This window comes from Triturus cristatus, chromosome 11 (assembly GCF_964204655.1).
Source record: "Triturus cristatus chromosome 11, aTriCri1.1, whole genome shotgun sequence".
Lineage (NCBI taxonomy): Eukaryota > Metazoa > Chordata > Amphibia > Caudata > Salamandridae > Triturus > Triturus cristatus.
Window position 1 is genome coordinate 385,362,878 of NC_140594.1, and position 12,964 is coordinate 385,375,841.

At 50.3% G+C, this 12,964-nt stretch overlaps 1 protein-coding gene across 1 annotated transcript in view; it reads right to left on the reverse strand.

Moving 5' to 3' along the window:
* The window catches only part of SEMA4C (semaphorin 4C), a 64,141-nt gene that overhangs the window by 18,362 nt on the left and 32,815 nt on the right, over positions 1-12,964 (reverse strand). Inside the window, exons 3-9 of the mRNA XM_085634606.1 lie at positions 12,024-12,178; positions 11,647-11,709; positions 10,701-10,799; positions 9,205-9,301; positions 8,951-9,067; positions 7,717-7,868; positions 6,365-6,549 (exon numbers count right to left, since the gene is read on the reverse strand). Of these exons, the coding sequence (XP_085490732.1) occupies positions 6,365-6,549; positions 7,717-7,868; positions 8,951-9,067; positions 9,205-9,301; positions 10,701-10,799; positions 11,647-11,709; positions 12,024-12,178 (868 nt within the window). The remainder of the gene's footprint in view (positions 1-6,364; positions 6,550-7,716; positions 7,869-8,950; positions 9,068-9,204; positions 9,302-10,700; positions 10,800-11,646; positions 11,710-12,023; positions 12,179-12,964) is intronic.

Below are 12,964 nucleotides of genomic sequence, written 5' to 3' on the forward strand. Positions count from 1 at the left end.
GAATTCATATCTGTGCATAGAATACATAGCAGTGCCCTCTATTAGCGGCGGCTACCCGTGCCAGCTGCAGCGGTCTGAAAAAGTGTTTTGAGAACAGCCTGTCCTACAGCTGCCTGCTGTTTTGACTGCACATCTACGCAATAGTGTTTTGTAAATGTGTGTGTAGTGGACCATGTGGCTGCTCTGCATATATCATGCAGGGGAATATTTCCTAGGAAGGCCATGGAAGCCCCCAACTTACGTGTTGAGTGGGCTCGTGGTGGAATAGTTAATGTGCGTTTTGCCTTTTGATAACAGATTTGAATACACTTAACTATCCATCTGGCTATCCCTGCTTTGGAGATGGCGTTACCTTTGTGGTGTGGGGCAAAGGCAACGAACAGTTGTTTTGTCTTCCTGAATGGTTTAGTCCTGTCGATGTAGTACATGAGGGCCCTCCGTACATCTAGTGTATGTAGTGCCCTTTCTGCAACAGTTCGTGGGTTTTGGAAGGAAACGGGCAGTTCAATAGTCTGGTTCATGTGGAACTGCGATATTACCTTGGGCATGAACTTGGGGTTGGTACGTAGTACGACCCTGTTAGCGTGAACCTGAATGAATGGCTCTTGAACGGTTAGTGCCTGGAGTTCACTAACTCTTCTGAGGGAAGTGATCGCCACTAGGAAGGCCACTTTCCAGGTAAGGAATTGAATCTCGCATGAGTGTAGAGGTTCAAAGGGTGGACCCATCAGGCGTGTGAGGACCAAGTTGAGGTTCCACATTGGAGCCGGTGGGTGACTAGGTGGAATGACTCGTTTGAGCCCTTCCAAGAATGCTTTGATGGCAGGCACTCTGAATAGAGAGAGGTGCTGCCTGGTTTGCAGATAGGCTGATATTGCGGTCAAATGGACACGTATAGAGGTGTACGCCAGATTGCATCTATATAGGTGTAAGAGATAACAGATGATGTTTTGGATGGATGCGTCCAGCGGGTTGATGTCATTATTACCGCAATAAATGACGAACCTTTTCCATTTGGCTGCATAGCAAGCTCTGGTAGTGGGTCTCCTGGCCTCCTTGATGATGTCCATACAGTCAGGTGGCAGGTTGAGATAGCCAAACTCTAGGACTTCAGGAGCCAGATCGCCAGATTCAGCTGTTGCGGATCTGGGTGCTGAACCTCTCCATGGTTCTGCGTCAAATGCGCGGGTTTGATCCGCAGCCTTTGATGCGGCACCACGGAAAGTTCGAGGAAGGTGGTGTACCACGGCTGGCGTGCCCACGTGGGAGCAACTAGGACGAGTGTCAGGGAGTGTTGTCGGAGTTTGCGGGCCACTAGCGGTATCAATGGCGCTGGGGGAAAAGCGTACGCAAATCTGCCGGACCAGTTCATCCATATCGCATTGCCCTGCGACTGCGGATGTGGGAATCTGGCGGCGAAGCTTGGGCATTTTGCGTTTTCGCTTGTCGCGAATAGGTCTATCTCCGGATGACCCCACTGCTGAAAGTACGGTTGGAGTACTGATGGGTGTAACTCCCACTCGTGCATTTGGTGGCTGTGTCTGCTGAGCAGATCCGCCATCTGGTTGTCCTTGCCAGGGAGGTGTTCCGCCATGAGGAACATGTTCCTTTGAATGGCCCACTTCCACATGCTCTGAGCCAGATGAGACAACTGTGGAGAGTGTGTGCCTCCCTGTTTCTGTATGTAGTACATTGCGGTCATGTTGTCCGTCCGGATCAACACGACCTTGTTGCATAGATGTACTTTGAATGCCTTCATGGCTAGGAAGATTGCCATCAATTCCAGAAGGTTGATGTGCAACTTCTTTTGTTGTGTTGTCCATAGTCCTTGCACTGTGTAGTGGAGTACATGAGCTCCCCATCCCTGGAGAGACGCGTCCGCTGTCAGTACTATTTGTGGGACAGGCTCTTGGAACGGTCGGCCCTTGCAAAGGTTTTGTGGATTCCACCAATGCAGAGAGTTGTATGCCCGACCGCTCACCAACACTAGGTCCTTTAACTGTCCTTGAGCCTGATTCCACTGACGTGCTAGGCACTCCTGAAGTGGGCGCATATGTAATCTCGCGTGCGGGACTATGAAGATGCAGGAGGCCATCATGCCTATCAACTGCATGAACACTCGCGCTGGAAGTGAGTGATTGGGTTTGAATTTGGAGATCAGCAGTTGTATGCTGTCGATCCTCACTAAATTTGGCTGAGCTGTGGCCGCCAGAGTGTCTATAGTCGCACCTAGGTACTGTTGTACGTGTGCGGGCTGGAGATGGGACTTTGGATAATTCAGTGAGAATCCCAGACTGTGAAGAAGGTGAATGGTGCGGGACATGTGGCTTGCACATTGCTGGGCTGACTTCGCTTGAACGAGCCAGTCGTCTAGGTAGGGGTAGACGTGTATATGCTGCCTCCGTAGATGTGCTGCCACCGTAGCTAGGCACTTCGTGAAAACCCTGGGCGCTGTTGTCACGCCGAAGGGAAGGACTTTGAACTGATAGTGCTGCCCCTGAACAGTGAACCTGAGGTATTTTTTGTGTGAGGGGTGGATGGGTATGTGAAAGTACGCATCCTTGAGGTCCAGTGTGGCTAGAAGTCTCCCTGCTTGAGAAGCGGAAGGACTTGCTGTAGAGTGAGCATATGAAAGTGCTCTGAAAGAATGTACTGGTTCAGGGGTCTCAGGTCCAATATAGGTCTGAGCGACCCGTCCTTTTTTTGGAATTAAGAAGTAGAGGGAGTACACTCCCGCACCCTGCTCGTGGATGGGTACGACCTCTATAGCGCCTTTTAGAAGCATACTTTGCACTTCTTGCTGTAAGAGCGTTAAGTGCTCTGAGGACATAGGACGGCTTCTTGGTGGTATTGTGGGTGGAGTGGAGGTTAACTCCAGACAGTAACCGTATTTTATAATATCTTTGACCCACCTGTCCGTGGTGATGGAATTCCACGTGGACAGGAACCTTTGTAGCCTTCCCCCGACAGGTGTTATGTGGTCGGGAGGAAGGGAGAGGGCGTCACTGCTTGTTCTTGGGGGAGGACCTGGTGTTGCCGTAGCCGCGTCCTCTGCCCTTTGTGCTGGAGCCACGATATCCACCTCGGGTGTTTTTATCATAGGTGGTCTGTGTATTGCCTTTGTTATATGTTTGTTGTGACCCCTGTCCTCTACCTGCTCCCTTGTTTCCGGGGCGACGAAAGGAGCCGCTCCGAAAGGACTGAGTTTGTAGTGCGCCCATGGACTTTGCAGTGTCCGTATCCTTTTTTATCTTTTCGAGGGTGGTGTCAACCTCTGGCCCGAATAAATAGTCGGGGTTGACGGGCTGGTTCAGTATATTGTTTTGTACCTCAGGCTTGAATCCTGAGATCCGTAGCCAGGCATGTCGTCGCAACATGACGCTTGTGTTTATGGCTCTGGCAGCCGTGTCTGCAACATCTAGTGCGCATTTGATGGAAGCGTTCGTTAGTAGCTGTCCTTCTCTGATGAGCATTTCTGCGCCTTCCTTGAACTGGTCAGGGAGATGTTGGAATATTTGCTCAAGTGTGTCATAGTGCGCTCTATCATAGCGAGCAAGGAGCGCCTGAGTGTTGGCTATGCGCCATATGTTGGCAGCTTGGGCGGCAACTCGCTTGCCAGAGGTTTCTAACACCTTGGACTCTTTGTCCGGGGGAGGAGCGTCACCTGTTGTTTGCGAGTGTGCCCTCTTGCGTGCATTCGCTACGACGATGGAGTCGAGTGGTAATTGTCCTCTGATGTAAGTAGGATCCCCAGGTGCTGATCTGTATTTTTTATCAATCCTGGGGTTTATCACTCGTGCCCTGGTGGGTTCTTTGAAAATGTCCTTGGCTGGTTTGAGGACCCCCTTCAACATTGGCAGAGTCTTTACATGTCTTTCTGAGGATGCAAAGGTGTCCATTAGAAAGTCATCTTCGATGGTATCAGAGTGAAGCTGCACCCCATGGTTATTGGCAGCACGTTCGATAAGAGCATTGAACGCTGCAGTATCCTCCGTAGGAGATGTCTTTGCCCCATAGAGTTGTGGATCCTGTGCATCGAGAGGTGCACTGGGGTCTGCAGGGTCGCCCCAAGTTTGATCAGGGTCCTGCTGGTCATCAGGGTCCGTGTCTACATGGTAGGGGACTTGGTCAGCCATGTAGTCCTCCAATGCGTCTGTATCGGAGCGTGTGGGGGAGAACCGGTGTGGATCCTGGTAGGATGAATGGAAGGGTTCATAAAGGAGAGGTTCCGATTCTGCAGGCAACTTCCTTTTTAGTGGGATCCTGAAAGGGTCCAATGGCGGCTCCGAAGTTATCCTTCGGTCCTGGAGAATCATTCTGCCAGTGCCGGCGTCGATGATACGTGCTGGAGACGTCTCAGCAGGTGTGACCGTAGGTTGGGTGACCCGTGTCCTGAGTTGGAACATTTTTGGGATTGTTGACGGAGGCAAGCCGAAGGTAATGTTGGTCGGCACCGAAGAGGCTGCGGGAGCTCCGACCGAACCGGAGCCCGATGTGTCCTGGAGGACAGGTGTGGTTTTGCTGCCTTGCGTCACACCAGGTCGTACTTGGGGCGCCTTCGAGGCTTTGGCACCGGCCAGGCTCGTAGAGGCGGCCGTAGATTTTTTCGGTGCCGGCTGGTCATCGAGTCGGGGTGAAGAGATCACCGTCGAAGTCTTCGATGCCTGAGGCTTAGGTGTCGTCGAGGGAGCGATGTGAGACACAGCAGGCGGTACGGCCCTTGGTGTCGTCGGTGCCGGTAGCCGAGCAGGTTTGTCGGTGCCGATGGCTTTTTTCCGTTTGTCGACTCCAACGTCGCCCGCCTCAAGTTCGGCACCGAAGTCCCTCTTGGTGCGGTCGGTGCCGACGCGGTGCGCTGGCGTCGAAGGCCTCGATCCGACCAGCGCTACTTTCAGTTTCGGTTTCGGTGGAACCTGAGCAGCTTTCGGTTTCGGTTTTGTGATAGGGAAACCAGCCTGTTTATGTAGTAATGGCTGCCGCTGAACGTCCGAGGCCGGGCCCGAGGGCGGGGCCGAAGAACTGCGGGATGGGTCTCGGGTAAGGCCCGAAGGCGATCCCTCGACCGGAGCCATAGGCTGTGGCACTGGTGTTTGAACGGTTTGAACAGGTAGGCCTTGTTCATCATTGGAGCTACTTTCTTCGGCCCCGAAGGCCTCCTCGTCGTCTCCTACCTCGGTGTCGTCTTCACCTCTGTGGAAGAGTGACTCGTCTTCCTCGTCCGATCCGGGTTCGTGTTCGGAAACGGGACTGGAGGGCAAGACTTCCAATTCCTCGACGTCCTCGGCCTCGCCGAAGATGTCTGTCGGGGCCGGTGCCGCGTGCTGCGCCTCGAGTCTCGCCGCTCGTCGATTCCGCAGAGTCTTCTTCGAGCGGAACCGGGCACAGGCCATGCATGTTGATTCGTCGTGGTCCGGCGAAAGGCATTTGTTGCACACCGGATGGACGTCGATGTGTGGGTACTTCGCATTGCATACCGGACACCTTTTGAATGGCGTCCTGGATTCCATCGTCGAAGTAGTCGATGGACAGGTAAATGCGAAAGCAGTCGGTGCTGAAAGTTAGTAAACTAACAAATTCTATCGAAACCCGATCGATAAACAGTACCGACGCGAACTAAAGGCCTTTTGGCCTTGAAAAAATATTTTCCTAACTTGAGCTAAGATAGCACATCCGAACCCAATGGCGGAAAAAAACAATCTGAGGATGGAGAGGATGCCCATGCGCACTGTAGTCCAGGGGAGGAGACACCTATCCAAGGATACTTCGAAGACTCTTCCAGGACAACAACGTGCAAACATCCGGACCCAACACTAGGCGGCGATCTATGCACAGATATGAATTCAGCAGCCCACATGCCTCGAACTTTCCAAGTTACGCCTTTAAGTTGTTCAAGTGTCAGTGCAAATCGCTGTCTTCATGCCTGCACTGGGCAGCATCCTGCATTTCAGAGTCTTCTCCCTGACGGTCAGTGCTCTGGCAGTGTTTGGCCTTTGTAGTGTTTTGGGGACAAGATAGAACAGCTTTGTTTCGCTTTTAGACTACACGTTAAATTGTTCAAGGCACCCAACAAAATAAAGACATGCAGAACGAATTCTGAAACCTTACAAATGGAAAAAACAAAGCATAGCATCAACATTTTACACTCCAGGCAGTTTTGACCTCAAGCCAATTGCCATGTCCATGATGTACTCATTATGTAAAGGTAGGAGTAGGTCTGAAAACACAGGCAGGGAATCTCGAGCCTCTTGGAGAAGCAGAGTACGGTCTGAGGAAGGGGTGGCGTGGTACTCATTAGGTCTGAAAATGGCACGAAGGTGTAGGCGACAGCCGCTTCACTCCGGGGCGAGGATGGTGTATGCCTTACCAACGAGCCTGGAAGGCTCCGTAGAAGCTAGTGCCGTTGGCGCCACTGCCGCCATCCTCGCTTAGGGTGAACACCGCCTGGATCTGGTTGAAGTGAAGTAGCAGCTCTGGGTCCGCGCAGACGAGGCGGGCCTTCAGGAAGGTGGTCCACTTCTTCTGCAGAATGCGGGCGCCACCCACATCACCCTGTGAGGAGACATAGGGAGAGAGATAGGCAGTGAGACCCAGGGAACATGGAGAGAGCGACAGTGAGACACATGGAATAAAATTAAAAATAGAAGAACAGACAATGATGTACAAGGAGAAACGCTCCTTTCACAATTTCTTCAAGGCCGATATTTTACACTGATGAATGTCATTTAATTCCCCTTTCATTTATTTAGCTTTCTTAGGTCTCGCCTAGGCAGAGCTTGAGAGGTCTCTTTGAGGAATGCTTTATTCAGGATATGGGCATGAAGCTCTGCCCACTTTTCACCCATTTTTTTTTTATTGGCTCCCGTCATTGTCCTATGTAAATGGTGGCTTTTCATTGGTCAATCGGCTTATTAGTACCTACTTAGTACCGCCTTTTCTCTTCTTGTAACCTCCCATGAGGACACTCCCTGTTACATGTGGTGTTCCTCTAAATGTTTTAAATTACAGCCTCAAGCACTCTTTTCTTAAATGGTTTGGGAAAATAGTAGTCAAGGCAGTAATTAATTTACAAGCGTGGCACGCCTCGGCTCCAATAATGGCACCCGTGCTTTTATTTTGTTGCTCCGAACGCTCATGCCTTTTTTTTCGGTTTATGCGCTTTGATTATAATGGTGGCACCTGCGCTTTAGCTTTAAACATCTCCAGCTAAAGTGCAGGTGCCACGATTGCTTAAAAAAGTAAAGCACTAGAAAAGCATTTTTTTTTCTATTTCTATACATTTGAAGCAATCGCGGCACCCGCACTTTAGCTTAAAATGTTTAAAGCGCGAGTGCCCAGATTGCTTTGTAATGTAATAGCTCTCGCATTACTGCAAGTGTGAGCTATTGGCGTTGCATTATTATTGAAAGCCAATAGTACAAAGTTTCAGTAATGCGAGATCTATTGTATTGCAAAGGCTTGTTCTTGGTTGCTACTAGCAGCTTTACAGCAACTTGAAAGCCACAACAATATAGTCCTAAATTGTTACAAATCAGGATGCCATAACTGAACTTGTCAACTGTGCACGATTACACCGATTGGCTAGAAGGAGTTCCAAAATACCCTACTATATTCCCAAGGTGGACCCCAAAAACTCCAATATGACTCCCAGCTCCAAGATGCCCACCCACTCAACCGAGGCCACAAAAAAGACCAAGGCCAACAGCATTCCTGCATTACCTTGCAAACTCGGGCCACACGGGCTACCACTTTTTCAGAGTAGCAGTCATACTCCACAGCTCTCTCACTGAAGAAGAAATAAACCTTATCGTCATCGCCGGTCCAGCTGCCCACGCTCTCCGAAACATAAGCAGAACCCACAAAGTTTGGCTCTGGAAAGAAAGAGGAAGAAAAGACTATGACATTCCAATAGGCAGACCATAAAAACAACTCTGTCCATGTCAAGAAGTGCTTTGAACAGTGGCAGCCGCTGCATGTCAGGCCAGACGTTCACTGGTTGAACTGTGTGAGGTATCTCTACACATAAGCAAGGGGTGCTGCAAGTCAGTACGGAGGTGCTTTGACTGACGTGTTTAGACCCGGTCATGGAACTGCCGATGCTTTGTGGGTAAATCTGGAGGTGCATTGGCAGAACGGTGTCTCGAGTCAAAGGCAGTGGCCTAATTTAGGACCGAAGCATACTGGGAGAAGTGTATCCTGGGTCTCAGTTCTGGAATAGCTAGGGTGCTGCATGTCAGCTCTGTAGTGGACTGGGATAACTGTATCCTGGATCTTAGTCCTGGAATACCTAGGTGCTGCAAGGCAGATCCAGTGTGGATCCTCTATCCTAGTTCCAGTGCAGCGGGTTGGGATCTAGGGTGGGATTATGGCACTCTGGAAGGCCTGTTTCCTGCCTGAATATCAGTCCTGGAATAGGGAGGGTGCTGCTTATCATCTCTGTAGTACATTGAGAGATGTGTATCCTGGATCTTAATCCTAGAGTAGCAGTTTGTGCTCCAGGGTAAGATTTAGGAACAGTGGGAAAGCTCTATCCTGGATCTCAGTCCTGGAGTAGCAAGGGTACTGCATGTCTGGATTGTAATGGATTGAAAGAACTGTATTCTGATCTTGCTCTTGCAGTAGCAGAATGTGCTCCAGGTAGGATTGAGGCACACAGGGAGAGCGGTGTCCTGGATTTCACTGTTGGAATAATGAGGGTGCACGAGGTTGGGATTATTGTGGATAAGGACAGCTATAAGCCGGATCTCAGTGCTGGAATAAGCGTGGGCTGCATGTCAGGACTGTAATAAACCTGGAGCTGAAGGGGATGCTAAACAACTGGATAGGCTCTGGTGGCCTGCATATATCCCAATTATGCAATGCACAAACTATTCGACACAGAGCAAGTGTTGAGGGGGCATGGAATCCAACATTCCTAGTTCCGTGGCCTCTTTCGGAGGACAGTCACACTCACCGTTGAGCCAGGAGGTCAGGTGTTCGGTCTTCATGGAATGGCGCTGGCCGAGGTTCCGCAGAATGACTGGCTCCGTTCCCAAGAAGTTATTGAGTGTTGCTGAATATAGAGCTCCGTCTACAAAGCACAAGAAAGAGGAGAGGTTGAGCCAGGACCAAAAAGGGAGCACTAAAACAAAGCTGTCCCTGACCCAGTTACCCCACCGACCAAACCCATGCATTCCATACCCAGCACCAAGGACACTCGATACATACCCACAATCAGTCCAGTGTGGCCTTTTGAGGGATCATAAGGACACTTCCCCTTCCCATCCTCCAAACCAGACCGATCCAGTGAGAACCCGGGGATCTCCTGCAAAGTAACACAGCAGAAATGGACCAGGTTCAGAACACAGAGCACCAGGCGGGATATTCAACAGTGCAAGGAATGTAACGGGAGCCGGAATGCCAGAAATGCTCATGAGGAGGACATGGAAGAGAGCGAGTGAATTTGCACCAGAAAGGAGATGTGCAGGAGATGCTGGAAGGGAGCAGATGCAAGAGTGCCAGGAACTGAACGAACAAGAGCACTGGGAAGGGAGCAGGACAGGTGCAGCAGGGCCAGGAAACAAACATGCACAAGTGCCTGGAAGGGGACACGCAGGGGCATGGGTGCCAGGTAGAGAACAAGCAGGAGCAAAGGGAACGGGAATGGTCCAGGAGTACTGGGAAGGCAGCAGGAGCGCCAGGAAGGGAACATACCAGAGTAGCAGGAACAGAACAAGCAGAAGCAGCAAGAAGGGGTCATAGAGGTGCACTGGAAATAGCAGGTACAAAAGCCCCAGGAAGGGAATGTGCAGGTTGAGCACTAAGAAAACATGTGGGTACAGGCATGCCAAGGGGCCCTGGGAAGGGAGCAGGTGCATGGGCACCAGGAAGGAACATGCAGGGGCACCGGTCAGGGCACGAGCCCTGTATAGCCAGGAAGGGGACGTGCTGGAGCACCGGGAAGGGAACATGTGCAGCACAGGAGTCTGGATGGGGGATGGTACTGGAGAGCCAGCTGCACTGGGGGTACATGAGCATCGAATGGTGCTCGAGCAGGAAATGGTACTTGAGAGCTGGCTGCACAGGGTGAGGGGTACAGGAGCAGAAAATGGTACTGGAGAGCCACATGCACTGAGTGGTGCAGGAGCACCCCCTCAAGTGATGAATGCTACCAGGAGTGATGGTTGTAGGCCCTGATAAAGACAGGTTAGCTGTTAATACAAACAGTAGAAACCTTTACTGCAGATATTTGTGTGTGGAGATGGTCATGGGTGCTGGGGTGGGGGGGGGGGGGGGGGAGCTCAGCTCAGATTGCTGAGTTAGGTCATCCGCGCAAGGTGACGAATGCCAGGGTACAGGGCATGTTTACAGAGAACCGATTAGGAGTGCAGAGGGACTGATTCACAAGTTTGGACTTAGAGAACGGGCTACTTACCTTGGATAAGCCTAAATCTGGGGCACTGGGCCAATGAGTGGGAGTTGTGGGATGAACGAGCCCCAGGGTGTAGGTCACAAGTTAGTGAAGAGGTCACGGGCTTGGAAGAAGGGTCATGAAGTTGGTATAGGGGCCAATGAGTGCGACAGCATAGCTCGTGGGTCTGGATGAGGAGGACGGACGATGAGTGGCGCGGAATCGGTCGTGAATTGGTCCAGGAATTGATTGCGAGTGCCGGTGATAGGATAGCTAGGCGCTGACACTACAGGGAGGATGTATCCATACTCACAATGTAGGCACACTTCGGCTGGAAGGCATATGTCCCACAGGTGTACAGATGTGACGAGTTGTAGGGTTGTAGGAAGCGGATGTAGTTGAAACAGTCAGTCTGCAAAGAGGGACATGAAGAGTTAATGCAACAGGAATTGAGCCAAGCTCCCTTACCGCCTCCCGTCTCCACTCCACCCTATACTTATTTCTCACGCCATCAGTTCAGAAGAGCCAGTCTTCTGCATCAGTAAATGGGAAAATCACAAAACATTTAACAATGAACTTTCCAAAAAGTTGAAGCGAAAACAAACAACTAGGCCGCCCTCATCCCCACCTTGCCAATTCCTCAATGTATACAAGGACCCGGGATCAAACATTATCGATATGTTCTGACTTCGTGAGGGGAAAGGGAATAAATGATTCAGTGCACTCCCTTGATTGCTAATGCATACAAGAAAACTTGGATGCAATCGATACAAGTAGAATATAGCGTGGTTCTAAATGCTTGGTGGGTTTCCATCCCATTACTGTTATGCTTTTGTTAACGTTTCCTTCCGGAAGTGGCAAGTTCATCTGGAGGGCTGACTACATCAGCGCTTCAAGTCCATTTGGTATTTCCCATCTCGGATGAGTCACATCGGGCTGTGAGCCCAGGAGCCTACTGGTAAAAATCAGCCTCAGTTCTCAAGTCAACACACACCTACTCCTAAAGCACTGAAGGCCGTGGGTGAATAGCGCCCCCAGGTGGAACCAGGGCAAATCTCTGCTATGGTTTAAAGAGGCATTTCGGCTATAACAGTGAGCGAACAGGGCATGGTAACAAAATGGTCGTTACCCATGAGGGAAGCATCTCTCTTTTGTAGGTGAAAAGGGCTCCGTTTACTACAGGGTATTTACGGTTCAACAACTTAAAGAATAAAAATAAAGGGCGACATGCTCAACCATCACCCCACCTTCAGTCGTACCTGGTTATTTTTTCCCTTTTGGACACACTGCTCTTTCTTGTCCTGCGGCGCTTCCCAGAGGATCTAGAGGGAAAAAACAGATGGATCAGAATCGATCACGCCACTCCCCTTCCATGCCTATCCAACCTCATGAGGCAACTCAGATCCAGGATTAAACACTTCCTCTACTCCTTTCTGAATGATAATTCATTAACACCAATGTAAGGACAACGAATTCGAAAATCTAGGTCCCTTTTCCTACCATGCAAACACCAAGTAAAATACATTGAACTTTGCTAATGAAACCCGGAGCACAAGGCTTTGCTTGCTCACACCGCATATTTTTTTTACATCACAGCTACAACACCCAGTGCTCCCGTCTGTTTACTAATCGTTACCGTTGGCTTCAGCTCCTTGACAATGTCATTTGCGCTCAGAGCGAATATGGCCTCGCGGGCCCCGACGTACAGTACGTCCCCGCTCTCATTCAACGTCAGCGTCGAGTAGTTGGAGATGCCAGGCTTCGAAAACCGCCGCACTTCATACGTTAACTCTGAAATGTAAAATTCAAGACGTCACACACGATTACATACCATGCGAATTAACTTTCATGTGGCATGATTCTACCAAAACAATGCCTTGAAAAAGCACCCAGCATACTGGGAGTCCAAGCAAAACATGTGTCAGCTAATATCCGCCATGAAATAAAAGGATACATCAGTTACCTATTCACCCTCGATCAGTATACCTCGGAAAGTGCTGCAAACAACCGATCAACGGAAGAATGCCTGTCAACTCACCAACATTTAAAGGCTGTCGCACTCTTTTCAATAATATACACTCCCTCACAAGTAAAATGCATCCATATGCTTCCATAGGGCCATGTTCTGCAAACCACCACTCCTACAAAAACCTTTTCCTCAAATTACTTTATGGTTACCACTCATACACGCGAGACGTCTCACGCATTAGTTAATATGTTGACATGTACGACAGGGACCTTGGTCAATGCACGCCCTCCTTGGTTGACAATTGTTGCAGGCAGTAATCCTCGTTGGTTCTGTGAAATTCTTAAATGCAATCCTATTGGGAGCGGTTGTCCTGTGGGTCCTTAGCTCTCGTGGAGGCTGCTTATAAACCCTCTGGCCCCAGTATCGGTATCCCATTTAGAGTCTTTGACCCCATTGGACATGGCTGCCTACTGCCTCTCGATAAAAACTTTACTATTCCCCGAAACCCCCACACCGGAGATACCCTCGAAATTAAACATCCACCTCGCTTAAATAAGCCGCTGTGCTGGCCTCAGGGTCCTGGGATTTCCCCATCTCGTCTATTTGTG